At 37.7% G+C, this 21,060-nt stretch overlaps 2 protein-coding genes across 3 annotated transcripts; both read right to left on the bottom strand.

Moving 5' to 3' along the window:
- Positions 1 to 3,654: 3,654 nt before the first annotated feature.
- On the bottom strand, positions 3,655 to 9,073 carry LOC309486230 (androgen-dependent TFPI-regulating protein). 2 transcript variants are annotated; one of them, XM_082153494.1, is made up of 6 exons: positions 8,173 to 9,073; positions 7,954 to 8,085; positions 5,022 to 5,123; positions 4,788 to 4,903; positions 4,492 to 4,643; positions 3,655 to 4,381 (listed from the first exon to the last, which is right to left on the bottom strand). In XM_082153494.1, exons 1-6 carry the CDS (start codon positions 8,353 to 8,355, stop codon positions 4,350 to 4,352), a joined length of 717 nt encoding a protein of 238 aa, XP_082009620.1. In that variant the 5' UTR covers positions 8,356 to 9,073; the 3' UTR covers positions 3,655 to 4,349. The 2 variants fall into 2 exon arrangements, with proteins under 2 accessions (XP_082009620.1, XP_082009619.1); XM_082153493.1 differs by having other exon boundaries at positions 3,655 to 4,643.
- Positions 9,074 to 9,218: 145 nt separating this feature from the next.
- fam83ha (family with sequence similarity 83 member Ha) lies at positions 9,219 to 20,079 on the bottom strand. Its single transcript, XM_082153253.1, has 6 exons — positions 19,786 to 20,079; positions 18,128 to 18,579; positions 16,860 to 17,024; positions 16,668 to 16,792; positions 10,632 to 16,533; positions 9,219 to 10,450 (listed from the first exon to the last, which is right to left on the bottom strand). The coding sequence occupies exons 2-6, from the start codon at positions 18,569 to 18,571 to the stop codon at positions 10,442 to 10,444; spliced, it is 6,645 nt and encodes a 2,214-aa protein (XP_082009379.1). The 5' UTR covers positions 18,572 to 18,579; positions 19,786 to 20,079; the 3' UTR covers positions 9,219 to 10,441.
- Positions 20,080 to 21,060: the final 981 nt, after the last annotated feature.

The following is a 21,060-nucleotide window of genomic DNA, read 5'->3' as shown; positions in this document are numbered from 1 at the left end:
TATATATTCTACAACAAGCAGCACTGAGAACCATGAAGGATTGATGGCAAAAATATATTTTATATAAAATCCAATACTGAAAAAATTTGCTTCATACCCTGACGTTGGTTGATTTAAAATGCATGAAGATGAATGCTTAATTATTAGCTTCACGTCACATTAAAATAAGCCCATGGGTGCTTCGGACTGTCAGTGTTGGAGATTTTTACTTTCAGATTATTGATTATATTGATGCATATGAAAAAATAAATGTGCATATTTCATCAGTGCACTATTGTATTAAATCCTCTTATATCTCATTTGCCTTGAAAGTCAGTGTACTTCCTTTTTAATTGTTGCTGGTTTTCTACATTTATTCACCAAAGGCTGCTCATCAGTTTCCAAAAATGAATTTAGTATATGCTCCAAATTGTTTTAATCCAAATGCCCTGTCGTCATGGAAACATTCATTGTGTGTGTGTGTGTGTGTGTGTGTGTGTGTGTGTGTGTGTGTGTGTGTGTGTGTGTGTGTGTGTGTGTGTGTGTGTGTGTGTGTGTGTGTGTGTGTGTTTTGGTCTTGATAATGATACAGAGGTAAATATTATAGACCAGTAAAACAAGAATCTATCTCAAGGAACAGCTTCTCTTCAGAAGATTGGCTGGCGTTGAACTGGAAAAGTGGCTTAATGCACACACACACACACACACACACACACACACACACACACACACACACACACACACACACACACACACACACACACACACACACACACACACACACACACACACACACACACACACACACACACACACACACACATAATGACAACTGCACTGTTTTTTGTTTGTTGTTGTTGTTTTTGCTTTCTGTATGGGAACAGTTCATTTATCACACATTCATGATCAGATGTAGATGTTCAGTCTCACTGAATTTAGTTATCTTTCATTTTCCCTCTGAAAAAATATATATATATTCATGGGCAAACTGATACAACCTGCTTAAAAAAAACAAAAAAACAAACATTTTCCATCAGCTGCTCAAAATAGAATCTATATTTAAAAAAATACCAAAAACATTTATTTGTTTGTGTATAATCAGCTTGGATGTTTAAGTCATTTCAACTTAAATTACATTTAACTGACTTAAAACTGAGTTGAATCTTGTATAACTTATTTTAAAAAGTAGAAAATTGTAAAAACATGTCGTCATAACTTATTGATCATAATTTTTTACAGACTGATATAGGAAAACTTTTATTAGTCAGACTGATTTTTATTTTATTTTTTAAAACAATTAGTGCTTTAAATTATGCTGATCTGAAGAACTTACAGAAGAGTGTATCATCAAGAACTTGAATAATGAAATGATTGTTTGTTAATGATATGTGACACTTGAGGTATAATGTTGCGCGTCATCTCTTTTAGGTCACATGAATGTAAAACTACTTCACATGTGCCATTACTTCTGATTAACCCTTTACTAATGGAAAGAAAAACACTGGGTGCTTATTTTCACTCTTAAAGTAACGTCAGTAGTCCAGAATTGAGACAGACCTGTGCGTCAGTGTGAGTTTCCAGCTGTTGTGTGTGTGGGGAAAACTCATGATTGTCTGGCTTTGTCACTTTGGAGTTTGACACATGCTGTTAGACCTGTACATCTGGTTCTGTTCACATGATGATCTCTCAGTTTCATTTAAATCACAGTCCTGATCAGAGACAAACACACACGCAAGAGGAACACACACAGAAGCAATCATGCTGTACATTGTGGGGGTAAGTTTACCTGTTTCATGTTTTAAAGCTTGTGTCTTGTGTTTGGTATTCTGTATGTGCAAAACTATCAGTGACAAAGGCTACATCTCACTATAAGATTTTGGGTCAACCATTGTAAATGAGATATATTTTTTCCTTAAAGCTAAAATTGTATTTTTGAAATAGCTTTTGGATAAATATTTGACGTGCACACACACACACACACACACACACACACACACACACACACACACACACACACACACACACACACACACACACACACACACACACATATATATATGCAAACGAATAAATAAAATTGCTAAAATCATTTATATTGTTTCATAACGTATTGTTTCTCTTTTATGTATGCAGTTTTTAATTCTAATATTTTTTGCAAATATAGATTTTTCTCTTTTTAATGTCTATTAATATTCAAATGTTTCTATCCACAGGTTGTTCTGGGGCTTATTGGTATCATCAAGTGCATGTCACATGGTCTAAGTCAGGTAAGAGGAAGTGTTTAAATATGCTCTCATGACTGGTTAATCAGGATTTAAAAGTCAGCAACAAATTATACGATTATCTTGCTATTACATCTATTGTTGGGAGAAGCTGGCAGTGCGTGCTTATGCTATGTGTTTGAGTTTTTTTGTATGGTTCGAGAACAGTTTTTTGCATTAAAGCATAGCAGTAAATTCACTATACAATTATATTAGAACAAGAAGGGACACATATCTTAATGTAGATGCAGGGGAGAACATTTTAATGATGATGTTTTGTCCTAAGGCTCTTTGAACGCAGTGTTACGTGTTTATTGACTGTATTATCTCCAACACAGAAACATGCCTCCCAAGAAAAAAACTTGCTTTACAAAAACAAGGTAGATGGCTATACGTGTGAGAATACAGCTCTTGTTCTCTTATGGCTGACTGAAGGAAGCACATGCTGATATCTGATTGTTTTCCTGCAGAGAATGAATGAGCAGGAACTTCACCTCATCATAAAACTCCTCTCTGTCGGGCTGGTGGATGCAGATCCAAACACTCTGCACCATATAAAAGAATACAGAGATCTGAGAGGAAGTTCAACCTGAGAGAGGAAGCGTCACCCAGACAATTATAAAAAAGCTCCCTTCCTCAATCTTTAACCCTGACAGAGAAAACCTGAGCGCAGTGGTTCTCTTTTACTTTGGTTCAAGGAAACGTGTGACATGGCAAAAAAATGTTGTCCTCCCAGACCTTAAAATTACTGAGAAACGCTTGTACTCTTTTTCCTGATGATGTCCGAAATATATGAATCATCTGTTCTGAAAGACTCCGGTGGAATGGACTTTGAAAAAAAGAAGAGGATTTACACTATACACTCTTAAAAATAAAGGTTTCGAAAACAGGTTTTTACAGCAATGTCACTATAAAGAACCTTTTGTGGAGTGGAAAGGTTCCATGGATGTTAAAGATACTTCATGGAACAAATCTTCAAATCTTTATTTTTAAGAGTGTAGAAAAGGCCACTTCACAGCGCACCGACAGACGGGTTTTGTCGGATCAGGGTTACCCCTGTCGGAGTCTGTTGCTGTCTGTCGGAGCTGGTTTTGGCCGATTGAACATGTTGATTCGGAATATCTGAGAAGTGACGTGCTGTAATCTGGTGACTGTCGACGTAGTTCTGCGTCTGTCAGTGCAGTGTGAATTGGCCTAAAAAGAACTAACATTCTCTTTAGAGAATTACTGCATTATGGATTATCAATATGTATTTATAATACTTGGATGATCAACAAGCATTAAAGGGAAAGTTGTTGTTCCAAGCCTGTATGAGTTCTGTTGAACACAAAAGAAGATTTTTAAAGAATGCTGGTAACCGGACAGTTGACAAACCATTGACTTCCATAGTATTTTTTTCTCTCCATATTATAGAAGTTAATGTCTACCGTCCACCGTTTGATTACCAATATTCTTCAAAATATCTTCTTTTTTGTTCAAGAGTAGAAATAAATTCATACAGGATTGGAACAACATGAGGGTGAGTAAGTGATGACAGAATTTTCATTTTTGGTTGAACTGTCCCTTTAAAAATATTCCTATGTGAAATGTACAGAACATATTTGCCATTGTCACCCACATTGGCTTAGAATGAAAAACAGATCTAAAATGAACTGAAGCAATTTAGTTCAACATATGTTTCGATATAAAGCTATATACTGCAAATTTACAAAGTCATGTTGAGCTGTATTTTTGCAAATTGTTCTGAAAGTTGCAGTAACAAAGATTGTAAACAGCACTTCATTTTCACACACTTTTTGATTCTGTTAAATAACTTGCTCCGTAAATGTTAGAAGACACCAGCTTTATTATTTTTTACCAGTGGCAAGTTCCCAGAAATGTGTATGACATACAGTATATCACAGATGCGCACTATAGTGTCAAATTTGCATTAGCAGAAAATGAATGGTCATATACAAAATATACAAAACTGATCATGCAACTGCAGACATAATTCAAAGCACTTGGAGCTGGTTCATACCAGAGATTCATAGGGCTGAAACAAGGAACAAGTTTATAAGGAATCATGTGCCATATGTTTCAGTCTGATAAACACTTCCTTCTGACTCATCATGTTCTTGTACGTTTTAGAAGTTCTTTCCCTGTGAAATTAAGTAAAAGTGACTATTAGGTATATTGGTATTGGTGAAGTATTTAGCATCAACATTACTCACAAATTTTCCAATAGATGAAAATAAAACTATTTTCTTACCCCAAACTTTATGGTTCAGAGTTTGGCCCAGTAAGTACAGCAACGACACAACAAGCATGTTATGAAAGAAGAAGATGGTCAATCCTGAGCTGCTGAACAGTCCCAGTATAGGGTAAACCCAGATTCCCACTGTTAGATACACCCAAACAATCCTGAAAAAGAAATATATATATATATGAATCATGTGTCTAAAGCATGAGAAAATCAAGTTTCATGACTAGTGGAGTCACACCAACATAATCTGTTTAGTTTCAAATCATCAGTATATCCCTAAAACAAACACAAGACATTCTCACCATCCTAGGTAAGCGAGACCAACAAATCCCAAAGCTGCTAAACCATTTCTAGTTTTCGGGTAGATATGTGGCTCCAACAGGATCTCACCAAACAAGATTGGGAGAACAAGAGTGTGCTGAAAATCAAACATACAAAGTGACTAGTATTAGACAGTTGTTGTGAATAGTTGTGAATGTGAATAGTTTAATTGACATATATTTAAAAAAAGTTATTCGAAAGAATAGATAACAAACCATTGAATGATTCAACCATTGAGGGAAGAAGCTGTCAATTGAAGCTGGATAGACTAGCTGTCGGTCATAGGCAAAAATCAGCCAAAACAGCAGAACTACAAACTTAAGACAAACAAGAACAAACATTAAAAACCCATTAAAAATAACAAATACACAGATTTTGTAATGATTCACGTGTAATGTGATTATTTAATACTTAAACCCTGTTAGCCTTTACGAGGACGCCGACGCACTCTGAATCGTTCTATGTTTAAATAGTTCAAAGTTACTATCAGATTTAATGTTATTACCTTGACAAACTGTACATCATTATAAAGATATAAGACTCAAGTTTCAGTATTTGACCACTATTTTATTCTGAGAAACTTATAGTGACAGTTATGTATTAATTTGTGTCAGGAGTTATGTAATAAAACAATTAGTCAAAATAAAAGAATATTTAGAGCCATAACCAGGCCGGAGAGGTGTGGATGTGTGCAGGGGAGACTGAGGCTGAATGGGGCTCGTTTGCACCTCAAAACAATAGAGACAATAGACTGAATGGATGCTTAGAAGATGACAATAAACATCAGTTTGCATTTTAGAGTCTAATCAAAATAAAGTCATAGAAATGATCTTGAAAAACATTTAACTAAATACAGAGTTTTCGACTTATCATCTTCAGATTTTAAATGTAACATGGTCAGACATGTGGCTTTATCTGCAGTGCATTTCTAGATTGAGATTCAATTTTATTTTCATGAAGATATTTCATAAAAATAAATTTCGAATAACTTTACAAAACTTTGAAGCTATTTATAAAAATGTATTTCATTATGACAATAATTAATTCTAAATTTACAATAAACTGGCAAGTGTCAGCTTTCAAATGAGATCATACTTGTGCTTTTAGTGGAAAGGGTTCATGAACTGTATCTATTTTAGTTTGGGAATGCCATTTCTGGGGATTTTTCAAAAGTGGGGTTACTGGATAACAGGTTAAAGCTTTAAGGCATTTAACATTAATCACCAGTAGATGGTGCACACTCACTCACTCACTATCTATCTATCTATCTATCTATCTATCTATCTATCTATCTATCTATCTATCTATCTATCTATCTATCTATCTATCTATCTATCTATCTATCTATCTATCTATCTATCTATCTATTTATCTATCTATCTATCTATCTATCATTTATGGTTTGGTCTATATATTGTTTTAAAAACAAAAAACAACAGAATGATCCTGACAATCACAAATATTAATTTGCAGCACTATAAAAACTCTAGATGACTGGCACAACTCACTCTCACCAAGTGAAGCACATCAAATACAAGATCAAATACTATATAGGACATCAGTTTTGTTCTATGACACCATTTGCCTGTTTTCTATTGGTCAAGTCAAGTCACCTTTATTTAGGCAATATAGCGCAATACAGATTGTTTCAAAGCAACTTCATAGTGATAACAGGAAAATTATGCATTAGCAACAGTCAGTTCAGTGTTGATTCAGTTCTGTTGTAAAGATCATCAATTACAGTTTTTTTTATTCGCTTTGGTACTATTTTCACAAGTTAGGTGTACATTTTCAAAACTCATAGTGCTAATATCACAACAGATCATCAAAAGTGCACTTTTTTTAACCATTTCATTATGCTTCCAATTGTGTTAGCACAATACACAAAATCACAAAGTATCCTTCTCACAAAACAAAATAAGTGTTTCATCTACATAAATGTTTCATTCACAGTCACTGCCTTTCATAAAGCTCTTACTATCAAACTTTTGATTTGCATCTCTTCTTGTTCAGTTTAATACATGTGTCTATTATTTAATCCAACTGATCTTAATGGTTAATCCATGAATCATTTGGTACACCTATAGATTTCTATAGATATTGATTCAATACACAGTTTCTATAGAACTTGTCTGCAATTTCTGATATGGATAACCAAATGTAATGAATCCTTTTTACATAAGTGATTTATAACCACCACTATGTTCAAAGTGTGTGCACACGCATGTGTGTGTGTGTGTGTGTGTGTGTGTGTGTGTGTGTGTGTGTGTGTGTGTGTGTGTGTGTGTGTGTGTGTGAGAGAGAGAGAGAGAGAGAGAGAGAGAGAGAGAGAGAGAGAGAGAGAAAGATACAGAGAAATTTGCCATTTCTGCAAATACTGTAAAGCAGAATAGAGAATAAGGGAGAGGAAACAGTCAATGACTGTAAAACATCAGATTGATCAGAGATGCATCAGAAGAAGGGAGACATACGGCATCAAATACAGCATTTTACATTACAGTATGTTTGCGATATTGTAAACAGATTACCATGGTAGAGACTGCCACATTACTGTAACTCAACCTTCATCTGTAAAGGTCCACTACTGTATAGATTCAGTCAAATGGTATAGAGTGAAATCATTTACTGTATTGCCAGCCAACTCTGTTATAGCACAGAACCTCATGGCTGTACTTCATCACACCTTTTGATAACACACTGGATAGATACTATTACAAACATTATGGATTCAATTACTTCTAATGTGACAACTGTAGCCTGTATTACTGTAATTATTTCAGCAACAATGGTGATTTGAAACATGTATCTTGCATTGTTTGCTGTTGAATGAACTGATTGTTAAAAGTACTAAATTGAAAGAAGATCATACTGTTCAAACCAAATGTTCTCATTACATATTACAACAATCTTGTGATTGAAACAATGATTATGTGGACTGAAATGAGTACAACTGTAATGAAAGCATGGGATCAGGTTTCGAAAGAATGACTTGCTGTGTTACAAGTGTAATCAGTTTGGATTTTTGTACTAAGAGTTTTTAAAATGTACACCTTACGTGTGAAAATAGTACCAAAGCGAATAAAAAAAAACTGTATTAAATTAGTAAATTTCATCTAAAGCAGTTCTGGAAAAAAAAGTCACACTCACCATTCCCACTGGAAACACAAAGACGGAAAAGAGCAAATCCTTGCAGAGGCAGAGAAATGATATTTTTGAGCCTTTCCCCACAGGCTGAAGGTCATTCACAGATGCCATTGCAAAAAACACCATCTGTAAGACCTGAGGAATAAACGTTAACCACATTTACAAGCAACCTCCAGTACTATCCAAAAGACTAAGAAAGTTGATGTAAAGTACCAAACTTACCAGGTTTAAAAATGTTAGGTATTTCCAGGGTCCGCCATAGACAAAGATCCCAGGTGGCAGTTCTGAATCACCTTTCGCATAAATAGACTGAATAACAAACGCATACCAGCTGAAAGCAACAATGTGGTAAAATTTCTTCAAAATGCCAGTCATGTCTGCAGTCATATAGTGTGTTGCTGACATCCAAAACTCATCACTATCAACCGAGCTCTCTACTGTTATATGAGCTGCAAAAGACTAGGAAAAGCCAGGGGAACTAATTCAGATTTGTGAGAAGAAAAGCTTGTATTGAGAGATTAGCCTAAACTGACAAGCTATTTTGACATGGTGTTATAAAAGTGCAAATCTTCACAAAGGGCTCTGTGTTTTTCTGGTGACATAACGTTTTCACCCACAGTAAAATTATCATGGGCTAAAAAAAGTATGCTCTGTTGTTTGGTTTTGTAAAGTCGAATTTAAGCTTAACTGCATGGCTAACATATTTTGCAGAATGACTCAAACTGCCTAAGAAGCTAATTATAGATCAGTGATGTCACAAAGTTAAGTAAGCACACTCCGAAACTCAAGTCTATTTGAAAGCAAAAGTGATACTCAACACAAAGTAGTTTTTTTTACCATGATGTATTATGGTCTATAGTCTCTATTCACTGCCATATTATTTGGATGACTTATATATATATATAATAGTGGAACAAAACAACACCGGCCCCTACTGACGTTCATTGCACGGGCAAAAGAAAAAGAGAGACATTTTTCAGAATATCTTCTTTTGTGTTCCAGAGAGGAAAGGAAGTCATACAGGTTTGGATTGAATGACATGACAGCGAGTAAATGATGACTTTTGGGTCAACTATTTGTTTGTTCCCACTTACAATAGCCTACTATAATAGTATTAAAGGGGAATGATTACACATTAAACATTGTGTTAACTTTCCTTTCATCAGAAGATTTATGAACATATTTTTCTGTCTGTGTGATAAATCCCTTACCGTTTTAGTTCATTACTATTCTGACGAATAGAGGACACAAAACACACAAGGGCATAATGATATTTGAAGAACACGTCTTGTGTCCTAGTTTTATTTTATTATCATGTCAGTGTAGACCTTACTTTGTTCTAAACATGATTCAAACACAACATTTGGAAACGAGTGGCAACATGTAACAGTCATTATTGGTTCTCTACACATCGGCAGAGGCAGTCTCACTACATTGACAGTTGTTGACAAACAGATTTTACAATTAAAACAAATCAATATCAATATCTCATGCAAAACTCACAATATTGCACATTTCATCTAACTGCACAAGAACATTTTTTCCGCAATTCTTACTTTAGCGTTTTGTGTTACTGAGAAACTGTTGTATTCACGCTTAACAATATGTTTCCTGGACTCATGTCTACGTGCTTTAAGTGTTTCCATCGTGCATCAACATAAACCAACATAATGTATTTTACATCTTTAAAAAATGGACTAGTAAACACTTATGCATTGGAAGCAGTGGAACATCATTTCCTGTTCTCTGGCCACAGTATGTGAATGAACAATTTCCCCTTTCCCTCCTCAAAGCATCCTGTTATCATTCCACTCCAGCTCCACTTTGTTCCATGTTTTCTATTTACATTTACATTTAATCATTTAGCAAACAGTTTTATCCAAAATGAACAGATTTCAAGTAAACTACATAGAAAAAATGTGTGCCCAGTTACAGATCCACTTTTAAGTTCTTTCAATGTTTGTTTTTTAATAGCACAAACATCTGGGCACAAGATAATTGTATTAAATGAAGAAAAAAAATAAGAAAAAAAATACTTGGAGAAAAGTTTCATGCTGTATTGAAACAAGAACACTAGTCTGTTAACATGTTGGAGCAGTATTGGAACGATCTTGAAGACGTAAAAAAAAACCCTGCTCCTTGCTCCTGGCAATAACACGCAACTTACTGTTTGGTAAACAACTCTTATCGATCACAATTTCTGGATACAGAAATCCGATAATTACAAAAGATCCAGAAATACGTTTCACAGCTATACACACACACAATGGGAAATACCTGCTCTATCGAAAGCTTATTCCAGCTGGTAAGGGATGTGTTCCTGTTTTTTGTCAGGCAGTTCATCTGGTAAGTCTTACAGGGATTTCGATCCTCTCAATATAGGCAGCAATCTTTGGTATAATCAGTGCAAGTTCACAGTTTTGAGGTAAGACAACAAAATCGCTTCCCTCGTATTGTTCCTTTACTTGAGCCACTCGTCCAATGGTTTAAGTTATGAGGCCTGTGAAAACACCAAATACAAATGCATGAGTAATACAAGTAAATGTAAATTTAAAACATGACTTAAACATAACAACACTGAACCTACTAGAATATTTTCAGAACAATTTAAAAAACACACCCACATTCACAAACAATATGACTGAACATTTTGAAATTTATGAACAAATTCTACAATGTACCTCAAAACGGCTGTAGACCTTCCTCTCTTTCCTCATTTTCTCCATCTTCTGTATTAACATGTCCTTTTCTTCTGGTGTAGTCTTGGAGGACCAGGGCCTTCCCGAAAATTTTGAAAGCAGTTTATCTGCAGAGCTAACCTCACCCTCTTTGGCTTCATTGGGTGCAGCAAGAGTCTGCTTAGACTGGGATGATCTGCTTTGGTTCTTTGCTGAAATTTGCTCCAAAAGAACTTTAGTGTCATCTCTAAGGTTGCTGCACGAAATAACATTTGCAGTAGATAACTGATGGGCGGACATGATTGATTTTGGATTTTTTGCAACAGAAGACTGATTTTCTGAATTACTGTGTACAGTCAAATCTGATTTTTCTGACACCTCTGCAAAGTTAGTCACAGAGTTTTCCACCTCTGGTGTTGTTTGTTTAGGGTCTAGGGTTGTAGAAACCTCTGTCTGAGTTATCTTGGGCCCTTCAGCTATAGCTGAAGTGTCATGCCTCTGAGATTGCCCTGTAATGGTCTCATTCTTTTGGCACTCATCTAGTTTTTGGTCATTTAGACAACTAGATTCCACTGGGTTTGATGATATGCTAGATTTTAATTGTGTGATTCTCTGAGTTGAGTTAATCTCATTTGAGTACAGGCAAAGCTCTGGTGAATCTTGAGGCTGAGTTGAGCTCACCTCCACTGAATTGAGACTAGTTAAAGCATCACTGCCTGTGTCTTTTACCATAGGAGTTATACATGGTTTGGTCAATGCTTGTGTTTTGTTTAGTTCCACTTGGCTATCACAAGGTGGAACAGTATCAGTTTGGGAAAGCTCAGCTGTGGAACTTAAGTCTATAATGACTGTAATTTGAGATATGCTATTGTCTGCCTGAGTACTGTTAGCATCTGGAATGGGTTTGTTGAAAGCTTTGGATAAATTATCATCTTTTTTCTTTTTCTCATTCACACAGTAAGACTCTGTTGCAGTGATGTATTGAAGGGATTCATTTTCTGTTTCAATAAGATGTTTGGAAGTGTCTACCGTCATTTTAGTGGAGTTCTGAGATGATTCACTTTCGGTTACAGTGAGCTGCTGGGACAAATCAGTCTCTTTTGCAATGGGTTGATGCAAAGAGTCTGTGGTGGTCTTTTGGGAAGAATCTGTCTCTGTTGCAGTGGGCTGCTGGGAAGAGTCTGTGACTGTTGCAGTGGGCTGCTGGGAAGAGTCTGCGACTGTTGCAGTGGGTTGCTGGGAAGAGTCTGCGACTGTTGCAGTGGGATGCTGGGAAGAGTCTGTGACTGTTGTAGTGGGATGCTGGGAAGAGTCTGTGACTGTTGTAGTGGGATGTTGAGAAGAGTCTGCGACTGTTGCAGTGGGCTGCTGGGAAGAGTCTGTGACTGTTGTAGTGGCCTGCTGGGAAGAGTCTGTGACTGTTGTAGTGGGATGCTGGGAAGAGTCTGTGACTGTTGTAGTGGGATGTTGAGAAGAGTCTGTGACTGTTGCAGTGGGATGCTGGGAAGGGTCTGTCTCTGTTGCAGTGGGATGCTGGAAAGAATCTGACACTGTTGCAGTGGGCTGCTGGGAAGAGTCTGTGACTGTTGCAGTGGGATGCTGGGGAGAGTTTGTGATTGTTGCAGTGGGATGTTGAGAAGAGTCTGTGACTGTTGCAGTGGGCTGCTGGGAAGGGTCTGTCTCAGTTGCAGTGGGATGCTGAGAAGAGTCTGTGATTGTTGCAGTGGGATGTTGAGAAGAGTCTGTGGCTGTTGTGGTGGTCTTCTGGGAAGAATCTGTCTCTGTTGCAGTGGGCTGCTGGGAAGGGTCTGTCTCAGTTGCAGTGGGCTGCTGGGAAGAGTCTGCGACTGTTGCAGTGTGCTGCTGGGAAGAGTCTGTGACTGTTGCAATGGGCTCCTTGGAAGAGTCTGTGACTGTTGCAGTGGGCTGCTGGGAAGAGTCTGTGATTGTTGCAATGGGCTCCTGGGAAGAGTCTGTGACTGTTGTAGTGGGCTGCTGGGAAGAGTCTGTGATTGTTGCAATGGGCTCCTGGGAAGAGTCTGTGACTGTTGTAGTGGGCTGCTGGGAAGAGTCTGTGATTGTTGCAGTGGGCTCCTGGGAAGAGTCTGTGACTGTTGTAGTGGGCTGCTGGGAAGAGTCTGTGATTGTTGCAGTGGGATGTTGAGAAGAGTCTGTGATTGTTGCAGTGGGATGTTGAGAAGAGTCTGTGATTGTTGCAGTGGGATGTTGAGAAGAGTCTGTGACTGTTGCAGTGGGATGCTGGGAAGGGTCTGTCTCTGTTGCAGTGGGATGTTGAGAAGAGTCTGTGATTGTTGCAGTGGGGTGCTGGGAAGAGTCTGTGATTGTTGCAGTGGGATGCTGAGAAGTGTTTGTCTCCATTGCAATGCGCTTTTGAGAAGAATCAGTCTCTATTGCAGTGAGTTTTTGAGAAGAGCCTGCTCCCAATGCAGGTGGTTGTCTGAAAGGTTCTGGGGAAAGTTCACATTCTATTGCAGTGTGGTTTTGGGGAGTGTCTGCCCCTGATGAAGTTGGCTGTTGGATGGCATCTACAACTGATGCTGTGGACTGCTGAGAAGTGTCTGTTTCCATTGCAATGGGCTTTTGAGAAGAACCTGTCTCTATTACAGAAGGTGGTTCAGGAGAGTCTGTGACTGTATCAGTGGACGGCTGGGAAGGGTCTGTGGCTGATGGAGTAGTCTGTTTGAAAGGTTCTGCACCTGTTGCAGTGGGTTTGGGGTAAAGTTCACTTTCTTTTGGAGTGTGGTGTTGGGAAGAGTCTACCACTGATGCAGTGGACTGCAGAGAAAAGTCAATTTTTGCTGCAGAGGGGAGTTGGGAAGAGTTTGCCCTCATTGCAAGGGAGTGTTTGGAAAAGTCTGAAGATGTGGCAATGCACTGTTGGGAAGGTTCATTTCTTGCTGGGTCTGTCCCCATTACAGGGAGTTGTTTGAAGATTTCACTTTCTGCTACATTGGAGTCTTGGGTAAAGTCTGTCCCATTTTTAGCAGGGAGTTGAGAGTCTTCCCCTGTTTCAGTAGGCTGTTGGGAGGAGGCTGTTTCATTTGCAGTACAATGATGTGATGATTCACTTTCTGTTACAATTGGCTGTTGGAAAGCATCTGCTACTGTTTTGATGGGGAAGTTTTGTGATGTTTCACTTTCTGTAGCAGTGGGATGCTGAGAAGATTCCTCTCTCAATGCAGTAAGCTGCTGTAAACAGCCTGTCTCTGATGTGGGAGGGTGTTGAGAAGAGTCTCCATCCGTTGAAGTAGGTTTTTGGGAAGGCCCACTTTCCCTCACTGGGGAGGGAACTGCATATATGTGGTCAGGATTTGAGGATACACTAGTATCTACAATTGCAAGGTTTGGTTTTGAATTAAAATCTAGAGATACATTATCAGAGCATGAGCTAGAAATATTGGGTGAGCTCTGTGCAATAGTTGTGCTTAATGGTGACATACACTTTGTCTGTGGTAACTTTACAGGCAGACAACTCCCTGTCAGAACAGCATGGGAGTGGTCTGTTTCTTTTGGACTGTGAAATTGGATGAGGCCAGATTCTGTTGAGGGAGTATTGAATGCAACAGATTCTACTTGATTTTGCACCTCCAATGTAGCACTGGCTGTAGAAAGGGAGTTTTTTGAGCAAGGTTCTGAGGATGAACTCATGCAAGGATCGGAGGACTTACCAGACAAAGCACAGGAAGGCTTTTGAGCAAAACTGTTTAAAATTGGGGATGTCAGATTTTTAGCTATAGATACTGTTCTTACCTCTTCAACAGGTTTTAGAGTTGGATCAGTGTCTTTTTTATTTTTTTTTAAATTTGAGCTAGATTCTTCAGCAAGTTTTTTCTTAAATCTAATTTTTTCAGCATCAGTAGCTCTATGGGGGATGTCTTTACTTGATTCCTCATATTTGGTGTCTTCACGGGTTTCTTTGATCTCTGGTGCTGGGACAGTGGTATTTTTTGACTTGAGTGTAGTTTCTGTGGTCTTGAAAAAAGGTCCAGCATTTTTATCTGCGTCATTAGTGGAAGGTTTTTCTGATAGAGCAAATTTCTGGGTGGCTTTCACCGGATTGCTCTGAGAAACCTTTGCTGCTGCAAGTTTGCGTTTGGCTGCCAACTCTTTGAAATACCTCAGTCTAGAGTCAGGGTCATTCATATCTATGAAAGAAGATGACTTTTGCAATAGATTAGATGGGCATTCATCCCTTTGGCTTTTTCTTTCAGGAACTGCTGTTTGAAGCTGGTCTTTTTCTTGCAGAGGACAGAGATTTGGGGAGTTTTCAACCTTATCTAATTCAGAATTTTCACCCAATTTGTTCAGTTCATCCTCAGGTTGTGCAGACTCTATGTCAGAGTTATCAAATGTGTTTGACTTTACAAAATCGCTCCACTGAAATGGTTGAAATGAAGAACCAGTCTTCCTTTTGTCCAAGATGTGTGACACACGAGCTAAATGTTTTGAAGCTTCATCCCCATCTTTTTCTCCCACAGTATCTTTCATCTCATCTGACGTATGCAACTCCAAATTTGAACTGAATATCAGTGAGTGTCTCAGTCTGGAACTCCTTTGTAAAGGTCGGCTGGGTTTCTTCCTGAGGAAGTCTTCACTAATCCGGTTTGTCTCTTTAGGTTTTCTATTCTGCGTCACCTCCACTTTGTCACCCTCAGTGGTGCAAGAAGACTCTGAAGTTGATGTTGGTGTTGTTTTGATATTTATTTGTGATAAGTCTGTTGGATGATTAACTGAACTGTCAGGCACAATAGAATTATTCTGAATCTGGACAAACAAGGGATTTTCCCTAGGTGAAGGTATCCTGTTAAACTCTCTGTTTCCTGGTCTAAGTTCTGGACGTACAGGACCACAAGGAGCTTCCTGTGTAAAACATGGAACATCATCACATGTGCTGGATCCTTCAAGTTCAGCTAAATCAAGTTCTCCTGCATCATCATATGCACTAAGGTATGAGCTGATCCTCCAGTCTCGCATGCCTTGCTTTTGACTCATATCCTGTGGTTTGTGGTTTACATTAAAGAAACGTTTCTGTTCCGGCAGGTTTGGTTGTTTTGGTGAGCTCTGACAGGTATAAGACTGACCCATGTTATGTCTCTTAATATTGGACTGCACAGGTGACAATACATTTCTTGGACCATGTCCTTCCTCCATAGCAGATTGAGACTGCAGGTATCTTTGAACATGGTCATAAGCTCCAGTTGGTTCAGCCTCATCTCCCTCATGAGGGTAGCCAGATCCTGTAAACTGATCAATGTGGTGGCCTTGGCCTCTAGGCTTCCCATACATGTCATAACCAGATTGAAATTCAGCTCCCTGGTAAATATGAGGTTCCTTTGCAAAGTGACTGCCCTGGAGCACAGCTCCCTCCACGTACTGTTTTCCTCTCATTATTGGAATGTTTTGAGGAGGCAAGTATTCATAATCAGGTATATGTCCGTAGCTATTCCTTTTGAAGCCAACCATTTCAGTTGGTCCTCTCATTTGCCTTCCATGCTCTATAGATTGATGGTCCCCTCTAAATGGTTGATCAGCATGCAGGTTCATGTGCCTCTGAACAGGAGGATTTGCTTCTGCTGCACTGTGGATGGATTCACTCCTAAAGGGTAAAAATGTTTGACCCACTTTCATTTGGTCTTCTCCAGTACGTTCAGCCCATTCCATGCCCATAGTTGGATATTGTCTGTTAAACATGTGGGTCTTTTCTGTGTTGTAGTAGCCTTCAGGTTCCCCAGCATAGTGTGGCATATTTGCCAAAACATTTTCAACAACCAGTGGCTCTGAATGGGCATACAGAATCCGAAACTCTTCATCAAAGGTGGTCACAAGCTGTCCCAGAAACAGATGAGCAAGACAGCGATGTATCTTCTCAAAAGACCACATGAAGCTGCAACACAAAGTGAGAAATTGTATTATCCAACACATATTTTATGGACACCTTGATTAAACACAACATATACTAAAACAAAACATATAAAGTATGAATTTATAGAGAACTGTTAAACAGTAAAATGCACTTACCTATAGTTGCCACTTAAAACAGCTCTGCAGTCTACTAGTATAAAGCGATCCATCATCTGACCTTTAAATGTCTTTCCTGAGCGGCAGGAATAGGTACTTCCAGACACAGTTCTTACCCGCATGAACTGCAAGCAAAATGTATATTAATGAATTTGTACTGATTTGTAACAATCAAATAAAAAAAGTACCTACTTTTATCTCATCCAGATTCACCCTACAGTTGTTCGCCATCGAAACGAAATGTTGAGCATTCAGTTCATCAAGAAGAATATAAACAGCCACACCACGTGTTGCTGCACCAAGGATATCAGCAAAGATGTCAACATCTGTAAACATATCCATCACCACAGCGATAACCTAGAACAAGAAATAAAACTTATATTATCATATACAGTATATCAAGTTTAAAAAACAACAACATGCATTGCAATGTCAGAATGAGTTTGTTTTTAATTACAAGAGCTTTCACAAGAACATACTTTTAGTATTAATTATCTAATACAACCTTAAAAATACCGTGCTTTTTTTTTTCTTCAAACGTTTAAGCAGTTTTTAAACGGACTTCATTTCAATTATTTTGAATATTGTATAGATAATTCAAATGGTTTGATTACCATGTGTGCTTGTAAAGTGTCAACATTTCATGTTTCCAGCAGAATAACCAGACATAAATGACAAAGAGGTGACTATCAGATGAAGTTGGAAGGCAGACAACACTGTCTGCTTTTATGTTTACTTAGAGACTTCGGTTTACAACATAGTCAACAATGAAGGCACCCAGTCTATTTTATATTAGGCAAAAGTTCAATCATGAAAGAGACTGCCAAATTAAATCACCCCAATCTGAATCTCAAACTGCCTCAAGAGCAAATTTAATATAAGAACATTTTTGAAAAGAAAACAAATCTGCACAATTTGCATAATACTTTTACAGTATAGAAGTATAGTGTGAATGGCATCACTGCAGGCAAGAGTGCATGTAATAACAACCATTTCATGCCTTCATTGATTGCAACATTTTCATGAAGATACAATACAGATCTTGTGTCAATTTGGCATAAAATCAAAATCTTATATTCAGCACCTTTAGGCAATTTGAGACAATAAGCTTGTATCGCTTGTAACTGAATTAACCAGTAGTTAAAATGTCTAAATTGAAAAAAGATCATTTGGTTGTGTATTTAAACCAAAGATGTCAATAGAAACTACAATCCTAATAAGTGCATAATAGCTGTCATTGTCAAGCTTAGAATGAAAGACCAGCTGTGAAACTAGTGTGACCAGTTTGCTGTTTGTACTAACCTCGTATGGCCTACTTGTGAAAACAGTACCAAAGCAATTAAAACCACTGATTAATGAGGTAAGACATCTATCGTAATACTAAGTCGCATTTACTGACTTCTGTGATGCAGTAATAAGAAAATATTTATTAGTGCACTTGGACAGCATGCAAAACTCACTTGCTGTGCAGTCTTGATCATCCTGCGGACTTGCTCTTTGATACTGGGCATCTCGGGGTCAGACGGGTTCACCAATGTAGTGACCTCAGTTGGTCCAACAGATCTGTATTGCTGTGGCCAGCCCAAGTCCAGGTTCGGAGCATCATGGTCTGAATGTACCGGCCAGTAAGTGTCAGAAGAACCATCTACATCTTCAGCCATGCATCTCCTCTCTAGTTGTGCGGTCTGATGTGGAGCTTGCACCATGCATCTGACATACTCAATCTCTGAACGGGATAAGAAATCAACCACATTTACTTTCTGAAGAAACCCATAGTAGCCATCCAAGTCAGCGTCAACCAGGGCGTCGATAGCCATACGGTATTCCTCACGGTAGTGAGGGGCCAGGTAGTTGGGGTCCAGGGGGTTGTCCCCGGAAGAGGAGCACTGGGAACGATGAGCCATATTTACACCTGGACAAATGGAGTTAAGAGATTAATTAGCATCAGAAAAAAATGGTAATGAACATTCATTCCACATGAGGGCAAACACTCTGCCCCCCACCCCTACACGAGAAGTAAACATGTTCATAGATTATTGTGATGCACATATTTTTGAATAAACAAACAAAACCAAAAAATAAATAAAAATACTGTTGCAAATGCAAACATGTAGGACTTAATATCTATTATCTATTTCAACGGAGAACATTTTTTTCTTTGAGTTTTTAAATGTTTTGTCATCCAATGACATCACTAAGAATGTATGATACTAACCTCTATGAATGTTGCAAAAAAAGAGCCAGAAGTCTAACATTATATTTAAACCTTAAAACTACATAAATTATAATAAGACAAGTCATAACATGATATGATTTCAGTACTAATCCACCAACAAATTTTGTCTTATGTTTAGAAATAACCTAAAGTGGCACAAACTCTTTTTCTTTTAATTATTATTCATTATTATAATGTATTTTTTGGTAGTAATATCCACGGATCTATATAAATGTAGGCCTTTATATAAATACATTTGGATAGATCAGTGGTAATAACGCATTTAGAGTAGAAATCAAGCATAGGCCTATTTGTGTGTCCCTGGAACATAAACGGTCTAAAGGGTGAATTACAATATGGATATTAAAAAAATACATAGGCTAATCGAACACGGTATCCATTTCTCTCAGTCCACATTGACTTCAAGTAACTTAAGCTTAGTTAAAACGTAAAGTAAAAGAATCTCTGGAGGTAAAATCATTTTCAAAGTAAATAATAATCTAAACCAAATATCATTTGAATAGTTTCAAGTAACTTAGCCTACTAGAAAAGCACGAATCCTGTGCGTTATTATCAGTCAGACACTGAAATGAATCTGAATAGATCGAGTATCTCACATCTGCTTCAATCTCTGGGTGTGTCGCGACAACAGAGAGACCACCATTTAAGGAGTAAATCTGCCAAATCTTTCTCTAGTATTTATATAAAGACAATCACTATTGTTAACTTCATCACAAACATATTTTCTTTCCCATGAGGATCGACGCCACCCCGTTAGATTTTGACGTCGTAAATCGAGAAGCTCTCAAGTTTCGCAAATTTACTGCCAAGCAAAAAAAAGTACAGATTATGAAACCTAATGACGCGTTAAAGTTTCCTCACATGCATTTAAAGTCGACTTACCAATTTAAATCGCAATTGTCCTTGATTCCCTGTGTGAAATCCCTTCATCGACTTCATAAGACTGTCATGTCGAACGACAGACGCTTAACTTTCACTCCAGTTGAAGAAGAGGAAAACACACACCTCGGCCAACATACACTCGCGCGCGCGCACACACACACACACACACACGCAGACAAAACCTGTTTGTGTTTGCTCGCAAGTGAAGAGAATTATCTATTCCTGCTCAAAATAAGCGCTTTTTCCATTATTCCAAAAGACAATTCAATTACATACGTTTCAGAGTGAAAGTTGTTAGGATACGCAGATTTCATGACAGGATTGATTCCATAACATTATTGATTTGATTTCCATATGAGTAGGTTATATGCAAGTTAATAATTCACAGTCATAGTCAATCTTTAACTATAAACACATGGTCCTCCTGATAACATAGACTTGATCTGGAGCTCAATTGCACATACATTTGAGAATGTGTGTTTGTTGAACATACAGTCAGTCAGAGGTCACTGGAAAACTCCCACTCGGTAAAAACACTGATCTACAACCACTGTACATATAGGCTAGCCTATACATATTATTAAAGTCAAGTAATAATTTAATGCTCTTAATTTAACTCTTGGACTAATTCAATAGCAAACAATTCATGTTCCAGTTTACAAGTAGGTCTGAATTGTGGGCATCCCTTCCACTGACCCACGGCGACTTAGACAAGACCATATTTACAACTGCTATGAACAGTATGTATGTCCAGTAGGCGTATATCATCTGTCATCAATGAATAACCAATTATTTTTTTCTTTGTATAAGACAAATTTTGTATGTGTGTGCAATCCAAGTGCAGATAAAATAATGGGGTCACATGAGCCTGTGTGAACTTGTTTGGCTGGAACAGAGTAACTTCTGTAAAAAAAAAAAAAAAAAAAAAAGAATGGTTGGGGGGAAAAAAGTATACGTGAACAAAACTGATTAGTGTTTCTCAAAATAAAAGTATGAATCATTATACAGATATATCAACACATTTTCTGGAAATAAAAACAGTTTAAAGTGAAAGGATGTTGAACTTAACTCAACAGTCAGTAATCACTATCACTAAACATTTTCCTTGAAATGCAATGCAAAATTCCCCTTTGTGTTATAAAGGGGAAAGTTTTCAATGGGGCGGGTAGATGATGACAGGATTTTCTTTTTTTCCAGTTTAAAGCAAAACCTCCACATTCTGAAGGCGAATTTAGACATTTGAATGTGCAAATTTCCACCACCTTGTTTAACAAA

The sequence above is a fragment of the Leuciscus leuciscus genome (genome assembly GCF_965113295.1).
Source record: "Leuciscus leuciscus genome assembly, chromosome: 22".
Taxonomy (NCBI): domain Eukaryota; kingdom Metazoa; phylum Chordata; class Actinopteri; order Cypriniformes; family Leuciscidae; genus Leuciscus; species Leuciscus leuciscus.
This window is presented reverse-complemented; position numbering and strand designations above follow the sequence as displayed.

Coding starts and splice junctions, on each gene's coding strand:
- LOC309486230 (XM_082153493.1), bottom strand. CDS start 8,355: ATGTCAGCAACACACTATATGACTGCAGACATGACTGGCATTTTGAAG. Junction 5,124..7,953: donor TTGTGTTTCCAGTGGGAATG/GTGAGTGTGACT, acceptor GTTTGTCTTAAG/TTTGTAGTTCTGCTGTTTTG. Junction 4,904..5,021: donor AATGGTTGAATCATTCAATG/GTTTGTTATCTA, acceptor TTTGATTTTCAG/CACACTCTTGTTCTCCCAAT.
- fam83ha (XM_082153253.1), bottom strand. CDS start 18,571: ATGGCTCATCGTTCCCAGTGCTCCTCTTCCGGGGACAACCCCCTGGAC. Junction 16,793..16,859: donor TGAATCTGGATGAGATAAAA/GTAGGTACTTTT, acceptor TTTTGCTTGCAG/TTCATGCGGGTAAGAACTGT. Junction 16,534..16,667: donor GTTTTAAGTGGCAACTATAG/GTAAGTGCATTT, acceptor TTTGTGTTGCAG/CTTCATGTGGTCTTTTGAGA.